The 18,935-nt window shown below is 49.0% G+C and overlaps 4 protein-coding genes across 9 annotated transcripts; 2 read left to right on the top strand and 2 right to left on the bottom strand.

Moving 5' to 3' along the window:
• Positions 1 to 18: 18 nt before the first annotated feature.
• On the top strand, positions 19 to 1,821 carry LOC6504660 (protein SMG9). Its single transcript, XM_001966419.3, has one exon. It carries the CDS (start codon positions 148 to 150, stop codon positions 1,612 to 1,614), a length of 1,467 nt encoding a protein of 488 aa, XP_001966455.1. The 5' UTR covers positions 19 to 147; the 3' UTR covers positions 1,615 to 1,821.
• A 38-nt stretch (positions 1,822 to 1,859) lies between these two features.
• On the bottom strand, positions 1,860 to 4,426 carry LOC6504853 (carnosine N-methyltransferase). 2 transcript variants are annotated; one of them, XM_001966418.4, is made up of 6 exons: positions 4,170 to 4,426; positions 3,529 to 3,790; positions 3,149 to 3,267; positions 2,951 to 3,091; positions 2,636 to 2,893; positions 1,860 to 2,582 (listed from the first exon to the last, which is right to left on the bottom strand). In XM_001966418.4, the coding sequence occupies exons 1-6, from the start codon at positions 4,316 to 4,318 to the stop codon at positions 2,144 to 2,146; spliced, it is 1,368 nt and encodes a 455-aa protein (XP_001966454.2). In that variant the 5' UTR covers positions 4,319 to 4,426; the 3' UTR covers positions 1,860 to 2,143. The 2 variants fall into 2 exon arrangements, with proteins under 2 accessions (XP_001966454.2, XP_014759831.1); XM_014904345.3 differs by having other exon boundaries at positions 3,149 to 3,315; positions 4,170 to 4,425.
• A 120-nt stretch (positions 4,427 to 4,546) lies between these two features.
• LOC26514483 (type II inositol 1,4,5-trisphosphate 5-phosphatase) lies at positions 4,547 to 9,289 on the bottom strand. The gene is made up of 9 exons (XM_014904401.3): positions 8,429 to 9,289; positions 7,946 to 8,132; positions 7,533 to 7,794; positions 7,294 to 7,476; positions 6,898 to 7,230; positions 5,873 to 6,725; positions 5,628 to 5,814; positions 5,340 to 5,564; positions 4,547 to 5,274 (listed from the first exon to the last, which is right to left on the bottom strand). The coding sequence occupies exons 1-9, from the start codon at positions 8,546 to 8,548 to the stop codon at positions 5,099 to 5,101; spliced, it is 2,526 nt and encodes an 841-aa protein (XP_014759887.1). The 5' UTR covers positions 8,549 to 9,289; the 3' UTR covers positions 4,547 to 5,098.
• Positions 9,290 to 9,548: 259 nt separating this feature from the next.
• Positions 9,549 to 18,800, top strand: LOC6504661 (histone-lysine N-methyltransferase Suv4-20). Of its 5 annotated transcripts, none has more exons than XM_044716782.1 (4): positions 9,549 to 10,345; positions 12,308 to 13,070; positions 13,148 to 14,918; positions 14,974 to 15,410. In XM_044716782.1, the coding sequence occupies exons 2-4, from the start codon at positions 12,321 to 12,323 to the stop codon at positions 15,276 to 15,278; spliced, it is 2,826 nt and encodes a 941-aa protein (XP_044572717.1). In that variant the 5' UTR covers positions 9,549 to 10,345; positions 12,308 to 12,320; the 3' UTR covers positions 15,279 to 15,410. The 5 variants fall into 5 exon arrangements, with proteins under 5 accessions (XP_044572717.1, XP_044572716.1, XP_032309073.1 ...); XM_044716783.1 differs by lacking the exon at positions 14,974 to 15,410 and adding an exon at positions 17,409 to 18,800 and having other exon boundaries at positions 9,553 to 10,345; XM_044716781.1 differs by having other exon boundaries at positions 9,549 to 10,191; positions 13,148 to 18,800.
• The last annotated feature ends 135 nt before the right edge of the window (positions 18,801 to 18,935 follow it).

Raw genomic sequence — 18,935 nt, 5'->3', positions numbered from 1 at the left:
CTGAATTTATCGATAAATTGATAGCAGTGTTGGTTAACAAATTTGATGGTGGCAAGCAGTGCATGTGGCACCTTCACCAGCTGTTCTGGCAGCGAACAAAGCCAAACGTGTAAAGTTTAAAACATACAAATTCATTTGGCCTTTTGAATGGCCGAACAGCGTCGCCGGTACCGCAACAAGAAGCGGGATGACCAGCAATCCGCCAACGTCCTGGCGCCGGTCACCATTGCCCGGCGCTGCGATGACCCCCGCCTCGTACAGCCCAAGATCCTGCTGAAGAAGGATCGTGACCGGGACAGGGACCGCGACAAGGATAAGGAGAGGGAGCAAGATCGAGAGCGCGAGCGAGACTCAGAGATACCCAGCAGTGGTAGCAGCAACCAGGACACGCCCTCATCCATCAAGACGATAATTATCAATCGGACCACCGATGCCCGACTTCCAGAACGATATCAAGGGATGATGTCGTCGCCCGGGACCGGAGCAGGAGGATCCAATCCCAGCATGGCCCACGTTCCAGTGCCCGGCAACTCGGTGTGCGCGGCTCTGGTCAGTTCATCCACGGCGCCGAACAGCTGCCGGGACAGAAGCTGCAATCCAACACCCACTGCCAACGGAGCTACACCCGCCCTCCAGGACATCCAGCCGCCGCGTATGACCCGCCCCACACCACTGATCGTCGCCAACGGCGTCTTCAATGCCAATGCCCGCAAGCTGTTCAACAAAACCAACACCGACTTCACGGTAATCGGGATTCTGGGGAGCCAGAGCAGCGGGAAGAGCACCTTGCTCAATCTCCTGACGGCCGACCGACCGCTGGACTACGACTACTACCAGCACCTGTTCGCCCCGGAGGCGGACGAGTGCATATTCGCGACGCGGCCCAAAAAAGCGAACAATGGCAGCCAGAAGAATGTCCTGCGTCCGAGGACCGACGCGTTGCAGTTCTTCATCACCCGAGAACGTCACATCCTGGTGGACACGCCGCCCCTGCTGGCCACTTGCAAGGAGGCGGACAACCTGGACATGCACTGCCTCGGCGTGGTGGCCCAGCTGCTGAGCGTGTGCCATGTGCTCATCCTGGTGATCGACGGTGTGGCTGTGGAGCATCTCCGCCTTCTGAACGCTGCCCTGCGCCTTCGACCGCGCTTCCCCTGCAAGGGCTATGTAAGGGATCACATACCCCAGGTGATGTTTGTTCGGAATCGTGCCCAGCGCTTGGACTTCGAGCCGCAGCAGCGGGAACGGATGGAGAAGATGCTGACGCATCTGTACGAACCGACGGCACTGCCCATCTACAGGGGGCGTGGTGAGGCGCGCTGCCTAAACACCTTCCTGCTGCCGGACATGGCGGGGAACGAGGCCACCGCCTACCATCCCAACCTGGGGGAGCTGGTGCGACAGTTCCGGGAGCGTGTCCTCAGCTCTCCGCGCACCTCCATGTGCAGCGGCGGCGAGCTGAGCGAGGCCATTTGGTTCGAGATCCTGGCGGAGACTGCCCGCAAGAGTGGACCCAATTTCGAGAAGATCCACTCGGAGATCAAGCTGCGCCACCTGGATGCCCGTACAGGCCAGTGGGGCCAGCGGGCGGAACAGTGGCGCAACGACACGTGATCCAGGGAGGGATGGGTCTCCTCCCGACCCGGATCCGAACCGTAATATCAACTAAAAAGAAACAAAATCGCATACTTTCCACACAAGACTGTCAAATGACGTGATTTTTGAGTTATGCAGCAGGACAATGGGGTGGCCCCGGTTTAATGGAGTAACTTGGGGGGCGTTACAATTATGTTGGCAAAATAAAACATATTTATTTTTAAACTTCCCCCTGCCTGTTAACTCTTCGCTCTGTCTGTGTGTATATTTTGTTCCGCCTACGAGATATATTTGTTGTCGTTTTCTGTTTTTTGAAAACTTGTAATTGGTTTTGTAGATCAAGGCATCCTTATACTAAATGTACAAACTTAACGAATCCTGGGACATGAAAGTTGCCTCGATTCGAGTGTTCCCTGTCTTATGATGGCATCCTTGAGGTGGGTTTTGGATTATAATTCGCTTTGGTTTTCGTTTTTCGATTATGGTTGATGTGTGATGTTAAGGTTTTTGATTTCTCGCTTCTCTCTGGTGGCCTCCCTCTCTGGTATCACGTTGGCTGGGCCAGATCCTGCATCTCAGTCTCATTGTTGATCTCGGCTTCGGCCAGTTTCTGTTCCTCCTCCTCCTGCTCCTGCTCCTGCTTGGCCCGCTCGCGCTCCTCCTCCTCCTCCTCGTCGGTGTCGGCGCGCACAATGAGATCATGGGGCTCCCGGGATGCTTTACGCTTGCCGCGCTGCTCCTCGAACGGATCCGGCTTGCGGCAGACCCAGAACAGGCTCTGGTACTCGCTCTGCTTCATCGAGGACGGATTCTGGGCGTACTTGGTGCGGATGCCAGTGCGCGAGCTCTCAATCACAAAGCCAATGCTCTCCATAATGATGCACAGATCCTCGAACGTCGGCTCGATGCTATTCTGGCCACTGACATCGCTGTAATGGTAGAGCAGCGGGCCGAGATTCACCCAAATGCCACCCGGTACAAGGATTCTATAAAAAGCAGACATTAGTAAAGTAATAGAGGGTTTAAGCTCCAAGCTAACTTGTAAATGGTGCGAATGAAATCAATAACATTGTTGGCACAATCGATGAAGAAGCATGTGGCCACGCAGTTGTAGGTGTGCGGCGTCTTGTACACCTCCAGGAAGTCACCAGCGGCTATTTCAAAGTGTCCTTTTGGTGGATTCTTTAGCGGACAGATGTCCGGAAAGCGAACGGCGGCCACCTGGTCCTCGCGCCTCAAATTATTCACATACTGATGCACCCACGGGTACAAGACATACTTGTTCTCATAATCGCACCTGAAAGTCGAAGAATTCTATAAATAAGTTGGTTTTCTTGGAACTGGTCCAACTCACAGATTCAGGACAAAGTTGGAGGCAATGAGCATGAAGTAGGAGAACTCATTGCCCTCGCAGGAGTAACCCAAACAGGCCAGCTCATAGGTGAGACGTCCCAGCCCGGCTCCCGGTACCAAGATCTTGATCTCCTTCAGTTCACTAACAAAGATATCAAAAGTTAATAAATAAAATGGCTATAATGGATGAGATTCTTACTAGTCACTGGGCTTAAAGTACTCGAGAATGCAGTCGATGATCGGCTTGTAGGACTGCTCCCGCTCCAGGGCGCCATCGGTGCTCCAATCGCGCGCAATCAACTTCAGTGTCGACTGGGCCTTTAAAATTTTGAGAGGTTCTACATCAGCATCATCTAGTGCAATAGACTACAGTTCGGTGGTGGATAGCGGATGGGTGCGGGTGGACAGATTTGGAAAAGATACGATATATAGATATAGATTTTGTTCGTGCCGATTCAAAAGTAATAGTTGTGGGGGAAAGGTGGATGGATGGTGAAAGTTAAACTTAAAACTCTCCTTAAAACTAATCTTCTACTGAAACTAATCCATCTCTTGGAAGATAAAAACTGCTATTAGTACCTGATCCATATCGCCATGCCGCACATGAGGCGGCGGCTCGTCAAATTCCCAACGATCCGATGTTGGATTGGACGGAGAACCGTCCGGATCTGGATAGAGAACTCGCTCCCGCAATATCTCCCGGATAACGGCCTGATTCCGATCGATGCACGTGCGCACACAGGTGAGGTGGGCCCGGTACTTGGACAGCATGTGCTGGTCCTCGCCAGACAGGCTGTTGAGGTAATCCATGGAGCGCTTCAGTCGCTGGCAGGCATATGGTCTGTGGACGAGTGGAGGGGGGGAGGGGTTGTAATAAATTAATTATTTATCCTCGCTATCAGTGAGTGGGGCGGGGGCTTATCAACAGCCGGCAGGGGATGGAGGGGACACCCATGGGGGAGTACAATGTAACAGAGCAGCGGGAAGCAGTGCAGGAACGAACCTGTTGCTTCTCCGAACAAGAAAGCAACGGTCTAAGCTTGACGACAGCCTGTCTGCACATGTCGTTTCCCCCTCCCGCTCACTCGCTCGCACTCCCTCTCGCTCACTCGGTAGCTTTTCGCTCCATTCACCGTTAGCCGGCTAAAAGGGGGAACCTCATTCAGCGCATGGGAGCCCAGCTCCAACAACAAAATACCAACAACCATCTACACTCTTACCCGTAGTAGAGGAAGGCGTTCTGAACCTTCTGAATGTGCTTCTCCTCCTCGTCCTCGTTGGCGGAGAAGGCCTGGGCCAACTGCTCATCCATTTTGGGATGCATGGGAAACATTGCATTTGGTTGTCGCGTCCTTTCCTCGATGTTCATTCACGTTTCATTTTCCGGCCCCGATTTTCCTATATATTTTATTTCCCGTCCAATTCGATTTGAAGTGTGGCCGTCAGTGCTTGGCACTACCTTGACATTCTAACTTTTCGATTTCTAGAACTATCGAATTCTAGTGTTGGAAAAATCGAGAATCAGTTTAAGAATCAGGCGCGCTTTTTAAAATATTCCATTTCCAAGTCCCAGTATCAAGTTTAGAAAACTCCCTTATTTTAGATACTGCTAGTAACGGTGTTTATTTATCTTCAGTGGAGAACTGAAACCGGGGACATATTTTATTAATCTAAGATAGTTAGCTCAACTAAACATTGTTTTAACGGGTGAAGTATACCCGATCGGCGCCATTTCTTTTTGGATATATTATTTACACAATAGATTTATTTTAGCGTTGGCCTCCTGCTTTACGTGGGGGGGTTTCCATTTGTTTTAAATACTAGATAAACCCTTGGACATTCAATGTCCAGGTGCCTTGCTCTTCCGCGTGATGTGTGTGTGTGTTGTGTGCGTGTGTTTTTCGAGTGATAACAAGAACATAATAACCAAGCTTGTTGCTTTTTTGCGATTGGAATGAACGGAAAAGGACACAAACAATTAACAGGTAAAACAGAGAAATTTACATAAATGCTAGGGTGCACCGGCGTGTGGGTGGACCAACAAAGTGTGTACCAACAAGTAAAATAAATAAGCTAACACTATTTCGTACATTTAAATATCAACAGTGTACAACTATCGAGTGTGAGTGGGTGGGTATCGATGTGGGGACTAAGCGTGCAGTCCGGTGCTCCTGGTTCCAGAACCAGCTCCAGAATCATTCCCATTACCCATTAACTCCTCGTCGCTCTCAATGAACATCTTCATAAATGCACAGCACTTGCTGTGGTAATTTGGCAAGGCGGAGCACTCGCTGCTTCGCAACAGGATCCGGCCAAAGGTGACAGCTAAAAGAAATCAAATTTTCAATAAATAATTCAATAATAAATGGTTAAAAGCCTGGCAAACTCACCGACTTGATGCATATCGTAGTAGCCACTTTCAATGCCCACCCGCAGAAACATGCACAGATGCATGAAGACATTCCGATTGGGCGGACTGAGCAAATCGATGTAGTTCATGGCCTCCTGCTTGCTGGCGCTGTTCAGCAGGTTCTCCACAAATGGCTCCAGCAGCGCCTGCTCCGGCAGGTCCAGCAGAAGTAACAACGCCTGAGCAGCTGTCTCCACGCTTGCAGCTTTTGTGATACGAAAGTTCTTGGTTAAAAGTGGTTTTCGACAAGAAAGGAATATAAACTTACGGAATGGATCCTGGGACCAGGTGTCCAGCCAGTCGCGCACCGCATTAAAGTCGGCCTTGAGCTGATTACGCGACTCGTAGGAAGGGAACGCCCCCTGCTGCAGGGCACCCTGCTTATAAAGATAATCAATCAGCAGGAAGAACTCCCTTGGCATCGTAACCCGATAGTGTGGCGAGTTGTTATTCATCTTAAAGGATATAAATTTATTAAAAATGAGAAATCTTTCGGTTTAGAAAACACTTTACCAGCTCCTTGATCTGACTCTGGGAGTAGTCGCTCAGTGCCCGATCGGTGCGACACATCGTCTCCATGGAGAGGCCAAAACAGCTCGGCTGATAGTCGCCCGTCACTGTGATGAAGATGTCGCGGCCGTTCTTCACGTGCAGGATGAGGATATCAAAGTTATCATTTGTCCGGATCTTGCGCAGCAGCCCGGAAATGCTCCGGACATCGGCGTGCATCTTGAGCCAGATGCTGCGAGCCGAATCGATGAGCAACGAACCCTCCCGCGGATCGATCTGTAAGTACGGCTCACAGATGGAGTCGATGTCCTTCTCCTTGAAGCTAAAGTCCACCTGCAGGGGGCAGGTGTTGTAGACGTTGAAGTAACTCGAGCTGGGCTCGTTGAAGCGGACACGGCCAAAGTCAATAATGGTCTTGTCCACTTCGATCTGGGGCTGGTTGTCGTTCTCCCGCTTGTCCACCGCCTTCAGGACCTCCTCCTGCACCCGCTTGTATTTGGCGTGATCGCGGGTCTTAATCTTCACATGGAACACTCCATAAACGGGCTTGTGATCGCTCTGACGTATCTCCATGATGCTATTGTACTCCAGCAGCTCGATGCGGGTGCCCTTCCACAAAATGCGATCGCAATAGGACGGCAGCCGGCGCATGTCGTAGTTGTCGGTGTTGGGTTCGAATTTGTACGTTGGCTGGAACTTGATGTCACCCTCGGAGTAGCCAATGAAGCACTGGTTGTTGTTCATCTCCTCGCGCAGCTCGTCGTCTATCAGCAGAAGCTGGGGATCGTCCAAGGGTCCCGGTTGCGGCTCTCGCTCCTTGAGGCGGTAGTTCAGGTCACCCAGCCAGAAGATGTGGCTGCCAAAAAGAAAGAGACGAATGACAATGGCTTCTACTTCGGTAGTTGCATAATAAACACGACAGATGTACTTCCTAAACGTTAGATTTCTAACTGCCAAGTTCAATAACCCCTATCTAGCAACTCAATTAGCACCTCATCTCTAGCTTTCTTTTAAATTCTTTGACTCACTCGTGATCGTTGATGGTTCGGCCGTCTTCAAAGGACATGCCCCCAACGATGCCCTGATAGTCCTGGTTGCGAGCCGCCTTCTGACCCGAATGGGCCGCCAAATGGGAGTTGACGAAACAAATGTTCCCCTCATTCAGTTGCAGGCTAATGGCCACGCCTCCCTTGTTTCCAAGGGCATTGAAAATGCCACGAGTCACGTAGTTGCAGCGAACATTGAGGATCTGTTGCTTCAATGGCTTCCTCACGATGACGATCAGGAAGACGGCCATCATGCGGTAGGATTTCAGAATGGAGTACTCCACTCCCGGATACATGCTGTTTATCATATTATTTCTAATGGCCAGACAATAAGAAGAGTTAGAAAAGTTCATTCGGTAATGGCTCCTGGCCACTCACATCCATTGGGCGTCAGCTGCGGCGTCTGTGGAGCTCAGCATGCTCTTGGCGGGCACATAGAGCTCCTGGATACCGATGGCATAGATATCCGGCGGTTGTTCGCTGCGCGACAGCCAGGTTCTCAGCGAATGGCTGCCGTTCAAGCACTGCTTGTTGTTTACATTCCAAGTGGCGCAGTATATTCTGCAAGACGGATTGAACAAATTACTAACTGAAACAGAAAGGAAGTGTGTACTCACTTGGTGTCCTGGTAGATCATATACTCGCTCTCGCGCTTCTTCAGCTCCTGTTTCACTTCACCGATCTGTCGGTAATCGTTCAGCCACCGAAAGTTGAGCACCGTGTCCAGATGGATGGCGGTCATGAGCGCCTGGCAGTTGACAACCGTGGCGTAGAACTCCTCAAATTTGGCCGTCTCCGAGGGATAATAGTAATACTTGATGGGGCCCTCCTCGCCAGAAAACAGATCAAACTGCTGTGCTGCTATCGAGCTCGTGTCATCTGTTGTTAATAATGTTTGAGAATTCAATTGAATTGGATGGACAAATATTTGCGAATCATTAAGCCCGGAGAGCTTGCTGCTATCCAAGTGCAAATAGGCAACAAGCTTACACTATCTATTGGCTGGGCAGCTCCGCGGGAGTCTCCTTACCTTGACGCAACTTGAATTGCTCATCGATGGCGAATACCTTGCCGATGACCAGCTCGTTCACGGAGCTAAGTGGTGTCCGTTGGCAGGAGAATGATACGATGGCATAGGTCCCGCCCGATTCCGAGGAAACCAGCACAAGTAAATGAGTGACATACTCCGGGCCCTTCAGCTGATACGACTCGAATATCTGCATCGAGAAAGGGATACTGATTAGCAAGGGCAGACTGTCGTTATCGGTCAGTAAGATAACAAGACCACAATTTCCACAATTTCCCTTGGGGGGAGAATGTGAAGATCTGTGCCTGTGACTGACGTCTGTCAGAGAGTCAGTTTGTGTTTATTTTGGCGTGGTCCTTGCCAGATAACCAAGACCACCATGCAAACATCCGATAATAACCGCAAACTTATGAACTAAACTTAATTAAAAGCTATAATTGTGGCTTCCTGAAACGTGACCAGTGCTGGGCTTTTCAATTCGCTTACGTAGAGTATGTCCTCGTCTTTTTTGAAACGCTGCTTGACAATGTTCAGTGTGGATTTGGCCGGAACTGGTGGATCCGCTGATGATGATCCATTGGATATGGTGTCACCCACTAGCTCCATGTCCAGGCGAATGATATGTGTTCTCTGTGTCCGGTATGAGTCGCTGAAACCTGCTGCTATTCAACCAACTGGTTTCCTTAATTCTTAATCTCGGAATGAGGACTAATACTGTGTTCTGGGGGTTTTCCTCTTCTGCGTCGATATGGATATATGTATATATGGAACTTGGACAGTTGGCTGCTCACTTCTGCTGCTTCTGCTGTTGTTGCTTTTTTTTTTTGCTGGCTTTTCTATTTATAGTTAGCGCGCTCACCCAACGATTATTATTATTTTGCCCCGGATGGGTCGTGGTTTTCGGTTCGAGGGCTTCTTTTTCTGATTGTCAGGTGCCCCAAGGGCTACGGGTGCTTCCAGGGGTGCCGATCCAGCTCTTGGAGGCCTACTGTAACTGTAGCCCACTAATGTAAGTCGTAACCTGGCCCGCTTGTTTGTTTGTTTTTGAGTTTTTAACGTTCAAGGTGGGTGTTTTTCTCACGCACACACACACACACGCCCAGCACACGAACGGGGGGGCACTTATTCATCGGCGCACAATGACAATGGGAGCCAAATACGAAACCGAGTCTCGGGTTCCAGGGCACATACGGAGGGCTCACAGACCAGCAGGCTAGCGCGCTAAAATCGGCAACCTCCGTGGCTCATTATTTGCTTTGAATTTGGTTTTGGATATTCTGCTGCTACTTGTTGTTGTTGTTCTTATTAGAGATGGGTATCCATTATTGGCCACAACTCTAGTGAGACTTAAAAATACCAATATTCGACCCATCTCTAAGGGTCTGAAAAGTAGGCGCGGTATTTTCCAGTGCCACCTCTAGCGGTCCGATAGAACGGATCGGTCATCGGCCTTGCTGTTTAGGTATTTCTTTCACCATATTTCCTAAATAAAACGTATTCATTTAAAAAGAACTTGGAGAATACATTACGATATTCGTGAAACTGTTCAACACTAGGCGCAAAAAGATAAGGGACAATCGTGTCAGTGTTGCAAAGCTTGCAACAGCGATATAAAGCCTGGTTAGTGTGACCAAACCAAAAACATCAGAAAATACTACTGCAAAAAAAAAGTACAACGATAATACTTCGATATAACTATATATTTTCGACTAATCGGAATATCGCGGAAAATTATAACGCGAAAAGCTAAAAACGAGAACTCGCTTGTAAATTAAAGCCGCGAATCAACAACCGCTCCCAACCGCAAATGCAGGCTTTTACAGACAAGCTGTGCATCTTCGGGATTTTCGGTAGACGCGAGACAGGAGAATCAAAAAGTTAAAGCGAGGCGAAGAAGCGAAGAAAAGAAGGCATACATACAGACATCAAGCGCACGTATACGTTGCGAAGGAATATATGTATCCAAAGAGGTGTATGTGTGCGTGCAGCTTCTAGCGAAGATTGTTGGAGCACTCGAGTGGAGCAAAAAGGGGGGCTGCCTGGAAAGAGACGCGACTGATAGAGAGAGAGAGAAAGAGAGAGGGCGCTATGGACGGCGGCGCTTGGGTGTTTTGGGAACAAAGGCGTTAAAATGATTTGGCACGGAAAAGGAGTCGCCAGCCACAGCTAGAGCAAAAACAGCAACGACGACTCCGCCAGCCCACTGTGATATATTTTTTGGATCCAGCCCCAGCCAAAAAAACAAGCTCGTACGTGTCTGAGTGTGTGTGTATATGTCTCGGTCTCGGTCTCGTTCTCCGTCTCCCCGTCTCTCCAACAAAACGCAGAAAAAGACGCACACACACACACATACACATACACACACAGCAAGAGCGACCAGACAAAGTGAATAATTCATTTAAGGTAAATGTTTACAACAAAAGCAAAAAAAAGTATAAACATTTAGGAGTTTGAGTGTAAGCGTGTTTCCGTGCGCGTCTGCGTGTTTTGTTCTATGTGTGTGTGAGTGTGTGTTCGTGTGTAACAGGCGCCGCCATTTTTCAGTTCCCTTGTAACGACCATTGTTAGGGTTGGCTGCCATCCCAATAATGGTAGGTTACCTGCTTGTAATTAAAAAACAAAAATAATTAAACTGACAGTCGGTTGAGACTCTTGAGATATCATAAGCGAGATCAAAAAACTGTTTTGATAAAAAAAAAAAAAATTAAAATGCGAATAGTTGCTAATTTTGTGTGAGACTTGGTAACCCTTTTTTTATGCCTCTCATTGACAGTGATGCCCATTTGGCTATCCAACTAGGTCCAGAGTTTTTCAGTTTTCAACTGTGAGAAATTAACGTTTAGAATTTTAAAGAGAAAAAGGTCTTAAAATGTCTTAAAAATTAAAATAGCCAAGATTTTAATTTTATTTTATATATAAATATATGAATTTTAGAAATTCCTGTCCCTTTTTCATGAGCTATTTTAGCTTTTTTTTTTTTTTTTTGAATTTCCAACAACAGAGCTGACAACACTGCTCATTGCGCATACTCTGCTGTTCTCTTTCCCGTCCATGTGAGCGTGCGTGTGTGTGTGTGTGTTGTAAACAGCTGAGAGCAATTTGCAATCGAAATCCATTCAGAACAATTTCGGGCAGCAACAAAACTTAATTTGCAGCCGTGTTCCCATGCGTGGCTTGATGTTTATGTCTAATTCAGCGATAGATTATTATTCTTTCGTTCAGACAAATGTACACAAAACTCGCTCGCATTCTCGCCGGCGGCGGCAACAGCGTCAGAACCAGCAGTAGCACCAGCACCAGCGGAAAAGGCAGTAGAAAAAGTAGTCGGCGTCGATAACTCGACGCGTTTTCCATTGCCAGTCACGCCAGCCAGTTACATCGTTGTACGCCGCCACGCCGCGCAGCTTCTCGCGAATTTGGGGGAACAAAAAAAAAGGGATATGCAAAATTGCAAATTACGGATCGCTGCGCATGCAAATCGATAATCTTAATTTTTTTTTGTTGTCTTTCGCCATGCACATGCACCAAAAGCAACAGCAACAACAACAAAAGCCAAAGATGAGCACTGTTTAATACTCTTCATTGGCTTCGTAAGTGTGTGTGTGTGAGTGTGATTCTGTGAAAATAAATATGAATATATCTGTGAAAAATATGAGATTTTGCAGAGCAAGTCCATAATGGATCGATACGGCTTTTTGTTACACATGTGCTTGCCAAGTTAATTGATTTTTTTTTGTTCTCGTATTTTTTTTTTTTTTTTTTTTGTATTTTTGCGTGAGCAATGGAGAGAGGGAGAGGAGAGCGCTAGAACGAGAGGGAATGACGACCCCCAGTTACACTTCTCGCTTGCTCACCTCTTTCTTTTCGCTCGTGAGCAAAGCCGAAGCCGTATGAGTAAAAAAAAAGGAACAAAAAATCAAATCAAATTTCGCTCGGAATTCCTTAGAATAAGATAAATGAAACTATTGACTTTTAGTGCGAAATCAGCTGTTTGTTATCGCCCACCTACCTACCTCCCACTCCCACCCGCTGGAACGTTTTCAATTTCCGCAATTCTAGATCTGTCCAGAGAGAGCGAGAGAGAGAGAGAGAGAGGGTGGGTAGCTGAGAGAGGGCTGAAAATAGTTTGCACTTGTCCTAGTCCTGCAAACATATGTATGCGCCGATGTAGCCATCTCGCTCAGAATCGTGCGCGATTGTTGGCCAGTGCTGCCATATGGTCCAAAGATTTGAATTTCAAAACAGCTGATAGTTGCCGAAAAAAAATAGGATTTAATTACTTCTTTGTTTGGATTTCTCTCACCACCCCTCCCCCCTCCACCTGGAATACCTAATAATAATTTTTACCTTCCGTCTGCCTTACAGACTGTCCTGCAGAATGGTCGTCGGATCGAATCATACGCGGCGCGGTGAAACTGGCAGCAGATATACAAGCAACAACAGCTCCAGCAGCACCAACGGAGGCACCACCGCCACCAGCACCACCAGCGCAACGTCTTCAATAGCCACCTCATCGACAACGTCGACGACAGCATCGCAGACTGCGTCGGCGACGGCGGCTGCGACTTTGTTGTCGTCAATGTCCCAAAAAGGCCATGTCCCACCACCTGCACCTGCATCATCCGCGCAGCAACAGTCGCAGTCGCATCACCAGCATGCCGCGACCAACCACCAGGCGCAGGGCCACCATCACCACCATGGCCACTACCAGCAGCAGTCCTCGAACCATCATAGCACCACCACCACCACCACCAACAACCACCACCAGACGAATGGCAGTGGCGGGGGATCCAGTGGAGCATCGGTGGTCAGTGGTCTCAACGGTTGCAACGGCAGTGCCGTCAGCAGATTATCCCAATCCACGGGCATGTCGCCGAGGGAACTCTCTGAGAACGACGACCTGGCCACCTCGCTGATACTCGATCCGCATTTGGGTTTCCAGACCCACAAGATGAACATACGCTTCCGGCCCCTCAAAGTGGACACGCAGCAGCTGAAGGCGATTGTGGACGAGTTTATACACACGCAGAACTACGATGTGGCCATTCAGCGGATATACGACGGTCCTTGGATACCGCGCCACCTCAAGAACAAGAACAAGATTGCTACCAAACGGCTGCACGATCATGTAGGTTAAGATCCATACTCTAGACTATAATATCCTGTCAGACAGAAGCGCTATATTCCTTTCGATATTCTTTACAGATCGTGCGGTACCTGCGCGTCTTCGACAAGGACAGTGGATTTGCGATCGAGGCCTGCTATCGGTACTCGCTGGAGGAGCAGCGCGGCGCCAAGATTAGCTCGACGAAGCGATGGTCGAAGAACGATAAGATCGAGTGCCTGGTCGGCTGCATCGCTGAGCTGACGGAGGCGGAGGAGGCGGCGCTGCTGCATTCGGGCAAGAATGACTTCTCGGTGATGTACAGCTGCCGGAAGAACTGTGCCCAACTCTGGTTAGGTCCGGCCGCCTACATCAATCACGATTGTCGCGCCAACTGCAAATTCCTGGCCACCGGCCGGGACACCGCCTGTGTGAAGGTCCTGCGCGACATCGAGGTGGGTGAGGAGATCACATGCTTCTACGGCGAGGACTTTTTCGGCGACTCGAATCGCTACTGCGAATGCGAAACCTGCGAACGAAGGGGAACAGGCGCCTTTGCCGGCAAAGAGGATGGCCTGATGCTCGGCCTGAGCTCTGGTTTAGGCCTGGGCCTGGGACTGGCCACCGGTGGTACTGGCTACCGGCTGCGCGAAACGGACAACCGGATCAATCGCATCAAGAGCCGGGCCAACTCCACGAACAGCACCTCGAACAGCAACAGTAACACCAACGATTCCACAACGGCGAGTGAGAGCAGTTCGAACGGTGTGGTTGCTGCTGGCGGTGGAGGAACAGCTAGCGCTGGAGCTGGTGCAGCGGGTGGAGGAGGAGGAGGAGGAGGAGCCACACCGGCAGCTGCCGGAGCGGGAGCTGGAGCGGGCACGGGAGCAGCTGCTCCAGTAGCTGGCAAAGAGGCCACTGCTGCTGTCTCGTTGCTGGAGAAGAAGCTGCCCAACGTGGTCGTGTCGCCGCTGACGATGAAGGAGCTGCGCCAGAAGGGCATGACCAAGTACGATGCCGAGATGATAATGGCCAATGCAGCATATCAGCAGCAGCACCACCACCAGCATCAGCACCACTTCCACCACCACCATCATCACCACCATCACCACCACCACAACCATGGCCAGCACGCCAGCACCGGCGCAGAGGCCACGGCCGCCGTGCAGGCGATGCAGAAGCCGAGTGGCGGCACTTCCTCCGGCCCTGGCGCCGGCACAGTTGGAGGCGGGACAAGCGCTGCCGCCGGCGGAGCTGGCTCCGAGGTCAATGGGCTGCGCAAGTCGATGCGCGTGAACAGCACCAGCAGCAGTATCTCCACCGCCTCCACGGACGAGGTGATCGCCACCGGCCCCATCACACCGTTGCCCACGAAGGCGCCCGTTGTGCTGATGCCTAGATGCAAGCCGGCCCAGATGGCCATTGCGGCGGCGGCCATGCAACAACAGCAGCAACAACAGCTGCAACAGCAGCAGCAGCAGCGGGAGAAGCGCCAACTGAGACGCAGCGAGCGCCAGAAGGAGAAGCTGACGGACGGGGAGAGCAGCGACAGGGAGAAGGAGATCCCGGACCAGCAGCTGCCGGCCAAGGTGTTCATCCTGGCGACTGAGAAACCAGAAAAGCAACAGCAGCAACAACCACAGCAGCAGCAGCAGCAGCAGCAGGAGAAGCGTGTGACGCGGAACAGTGCAGGAAGATCGGGAGGCGTTGGAGGAGGAACAGGAGGAGGAGTAGGAGGAATGGTTGCCAGATTAGCCACTGCCCATAACAATAACATAGGAACCACATCTGCAGCAACCGCCGCATCATCAGTTGCAACAACCAACAACAACAACAACAACTGCAGCAAAGCAACAACAACGATTACAAATTGTAATAACCATAATAGTAATAATAGCAGTAGAATTAATCATAATTCTAATCTTAGCGGTAGACTTAGTGTTAAATCAAAGAAGCCAGCACCAAGTGAGGCCTCGTCCACATCCTCATCCACCACATCCACATCCTCAGATCAGCATCCGCAGCAGCAGCAGCAGCAGGCAACGCGTCGCAGTCGCAGCCACAGTCCCGCCTACAAAAAGAATCTACTGGCCAGCTTCGAATCAGGAGCCAAGGATCAACAGCAGCAGGCGGATGAAGGAGGTGCTCCTGCTCCGGTCAAGCAGAAAAGGAGTCGCCGGGCAGCAGCTTTGGCAGCGGCGCAAAGCATTCACTGCGATGCTCTGGGAGTAACACCCGGCTCCCTGTCATCCTTCACCAGCAGCACCAATCCCCGCAAGAGATCCCAGCCGGCGAGCACCAGCACCACCACCACCGGCGAGGCGGCGCCCTCCAGCAGCAGCAGCAGCAGCATCATCATCAGCAACAGTAATGTGGAGCCCTTGCTGAAGACTCCGGAGCGCCGATTGAAGCTAACACTGCGGATGAAGCGTTCGCCCATCCTCGACGAGGTCATCGAGCTGGGAACGAGTCTCAGCAACGACCGCCATGCTGGCCGGCACAACGGCAGCCACGGATCGGGACGCAGTGCCGGAGGACTGGCCTCGTTGCACGGATCTGGTTCGGATAAGGCGGCGTTGAATGCCAACAGCAGCAGCTCCAGCATCGGCAATGGCATCGAGTATGAGATCCTGCGCATGGAGGGCATCTCGGAGCATGGAAACGACGACGATGACGAGGAGGAGGAGGAGGAGGAGGACGAAGACGAGGAGGAGGAAGACGAAGAACTGCCAGAAGAGGAGGAGCAGAAACTGGAGGAGGAGGAGCCAGAAGCACATCAGCCGCAGGAGGAGGAGAAGCTGGCAGCCACACGATACTCCAAGAAGCAGAGGAAGAAGCAACGCAGCCGGAGCAGGAGCAGCCAGAGGCGATCGCCGGCTCCCAGCAGCAGTGTATACGGTACGCCCCAGAAGAAGCGGCTCCGCCTGATTTTCGGCAACGAATCCCACACCATAGACATTCCACCGACAGCCGAGAGACCGGGAACAGCGGGCGCCAGCAGCGGCGTGGATGAGCTGAACAGCAGCGGCGGAGCCGGAGGCGTGAGTGCCAGTGATGAGTCCTTCAACGCCTCGTACGCCAGCAGCACCAGCCTGACGGTGAACACCAGCAGCACCACATCCTCCTCGTCATCGTCGTCGTCGTCCGTGGAGCCGGTGGAGTCGTCCAGTGGTGCAGCGGCGACAATTGCCTCCGGCAGTGCCCAGTCACCGTCTTCCACCACGAGCAGCTCCTTCCAATCGGCCTGCACATCCACCACCAGCAGCAACATCTACTTCCCGAACGGAAAGCAACGCGGCGGCGATGGGGGCGACTCCTATGGGATGAACCACCACTATCCGCTGGGGAAGTTCGGCAGTCCCGGCCAGGGACAGGCCATTGTGAGCAGCAGCAGTGGATCGGGAGCGGGCTCAGGATCTGGAGCGGCCGGAGGAGGTGGATTCTTAAGCATCCCCAAGCACACCTTCGGCACATGCGCCCTCCTGGCGCCCACCAGCTTCGCCAATCTCCAGCAGAATGCCCAGCAGGCGGGACAACAGCAGATAAAGTCATCCTCCTCAGGGGGAGGCGGAGGAGCAGGTAGCACCGGTGGAGGAGGAGTGGTGGCTACATCCACATCCACATCCACATCGCATCATCATCATAACCATCATGGCCAGAAATAACCAACGACTGATCTCCAAGCAAATTGACTAAGCTCAGCTGCCATTGCCAAGAGAGGAGGAGTAAGGAATCGGATAACCAAGAGGGAAGCGGACAGACCACAACCGAATAGGAAGGAGGAGGAGGAGACGAACAAGATGGATAAACTGGAGTGGAGGAGGAGTATGAGGAAAGTGAATGAGGGGAGGAGGAGGACACGGAGACTAAGGAGAATTGTTGCGCTGCTGGCGTCGTTGCCTCTGCTGCTGCCGCCGACCTGCAATCCTGCAATCCTAATAGTGTCCTCATATAGACTTAGCCCTAGAACATAGATCTAGTATCTAGTATCTAGTATCTAGTATCTAGTATCTAGCCACCATTATCCCCAGTCCCCAAGTAGATCCTGTATTTTTTTTTAATTGAGAAATATTTGATTATTGAGCCAAAAAGCAAAAACCAAAAGCTAGAACAGGAAAAAATTTGGAAATACCTGAATTATAACTTTCTTTTTTGCTTTCTTCCATTTCTCTTTGTTCTCTATTTCTATTTCTCTTTCTTCTCCCTTTCGTCCTTTTTTTTTTTTTGTGTTTCTGTGCGTGTGCGTGCGTGTGCGTGTGCGTGCGTGTGCGTGTGTGTGTGTGTGTGTGTGTGTGTGTCGTGTGCTGTGCATGTTCGTGCTTGTTTGTTTTGTTGTGTGCTTTTGTGCTTTTCTTTTTGCAGATGGAAATTTAAAGCATAAAAGTAGGATGAGAAAGGATGAGGATGAAATAAAGCAGAAGAGCAAATGCAACAACAACAACAAGAACAAGAACAGCATCTACAGCAGAAACAGCAACAACAACAACAACAAGACCAGGAGCAGGAGCAACAACAACAACAACAACAACAACATCCTTTGTAGCAGCAGCAGCGGCAACAACAACAACAACAATCTGATAGTTAAAAAACTAAGAATAGAATTAAATCGCATTCAAATCATGTACAGTTGAGAAGAGACATAGAGAGAGAGATAATTAAAAATAACAAGGACGAGCCTGAAGGATAATCCGAGAGCCATTTAACTAACAAATTAATAAATTTAATTGCAAAAAACAAAAAGAAATGCCAGAAAATGCAACAAAAACAACAACAAAAAGGATAATACAACAACTTGCACACAGACACAAACAACGCAATTAGCAGCGGTTTTAGACGCCTTACAACTAACGTTAACTTCATAAACCTTATATATATATATATATATATTTAAATATATAAAGGATAATTTAGAAAATCCCACAAGAGCCAACAAAACAATAGAGCAGCAACAACAACAACAACAACAAGAATAACAGCAATATATAAGCCACTCACTAGAGTAACAAATTGAAAACAAAAAAAAAAGTATAAACAAAATACAAGGGGAATATGCTAAAAATAATAAATAAAAAAAAAGAAAACTTAGAAAACCAAATATTTCACATAATTGTATATAAAAAAAAAAAAACAAAATGGAAAAAATTATAAAATTATAATGAAAAACGAAAGTGAAGATTCAACTTGAGAAAAATAATAAAAATAAAAAATTCAAAAAAAAAAAACGATGAAAAGTTTTGAGATGAAAGTGGCCAAGATTTCATTTTGTTTTCGATTCGATCATATCCAGTTCAGAATACAATATATATATATATAATCTATAACACCCCCCGCCCCACCTCTCATCATGCTATCCATGCTGTTGTTATCTTTTGCGTTTCCGGAAGAATCCAATCTAAAAAATAATAATATAAATAATATTAATATGTCCACACACACGGCACCACAGAATAATGTTTTTTGGCTTACACCGATTCGATCTTGTTTTCATTATTCATTATTTTTTTTATCCTATATCAACGATAATATAAAAAAGATTTGATTAAATATATATTTTTTTTTGTGCGATGCGATTATAATTATTTTTTTACGCATAAGTTTAGTTATTAGCGTACATTAATTAATCATATATTCGATATATTATATATGTAACTACTGTGTATTATTTTGTAAGCCACCACAAAAAAAAAAAAAAAACAATTAGAGCAGCGCCCAGCCGCCGCTAAACATTCATAATAAACTAAAAAATGAAATTTAGTTTTTACAAATGCATGGCATTTTTTCTTCACATTTATTATTATTTTTTTTTAAATTAATTTGCCTTTGTTCTCCAAAAGAAAAACAATCAAGAATTTGGATGATGCTTCACTGCTCTTCTCTACTCTTTCTGAC

The sequence above is a fragment of the Drosophila ananassae genome, chromosome XL (assembly GCF_017639315.1).
Source record: "Drosophila ananassae strain 14024-0371.13 chromosome XL, ASM1763931v2, whole genome shotgun sequence".
Classification (NCBI taxonomy): domain Eukaryota; kingdom Metazoa; phylum Arthropoda; class Insecta; order Diptera; family Drosophilidae; genus Drosophila; species Drosophila ananassae.
Note: the sequence above shows the minus strand (reverse complement) of the source record. Positions and strands in the feature narration are given on the sequence as shown.

Excerpts from the sequence above, each read along its gene's own strand:
- LOC6504660 (XM_001966419.3), top strand. The coding sequence starts at position 148 with ATGGCCGAACAGCGTCGCCGGTACCGCAACAAGAAGCGGGATGACCAG.
- LOC6504853 (XM_014904345.3), bottom strand. The coding sequence starts at position 4,318 with ATGAACATCGAGGAAAGGACGCGACAACCAAATGCAATGTTTCCCATG. Across the intron at positions 3,791-4,169 it reads AACGCCTTCCTCTACTACGG|ACCATATGCCTGCCAGCGAC; the intron begins GTAAGAGTGTAG and ends ACTCGTCCACAG. Across the intron at positions 2,894-2,950 it reads TCCAACTTTGTCCTGAATCT|GTGCGATTATGAGAACAAGT; the intron begins GTGAGTTGGACC and ends TTCGACTTTCAG.
- LOC26514483 (XM_014904401.3), bottom strand. The coding sequence starts at position 8,548 with ATGGAGCTAGTGGGTGACACCATATCCAATGGATCATCATCAGCGGAT. Across the intron at positions 7,231-7,293 it reads GCAGCTGACGCCCAATGGAT|AAATAATATGATAAACAGCA; the intron begins GTGAGTGGCCAG and ends TCTGGCCATTAG. Across the intron at positions 5,275-5,339 it reads CTACGATATGCATCAAGTCG|CTGTCACCTTTGGCCGGATC; the intron begins GTGAGTTTGCCA and ends GATTTCTTTTAG.
- LOC6504661 (XM_044716781.1), top strand. The coding sequence starts at position 12,321 with ATGGTCGTCGGATCGAATCATACGCGGCGCGGTGAAACTGGCAGCAGA. Across the intron at positions 13,071-13,147 it reads CCAAACGGCTGCACGATCAT|ATCGTGCGGTACCTGCGCGT; the intron begins GTAGGTTAAGAT and ends TATTCTTTACAG.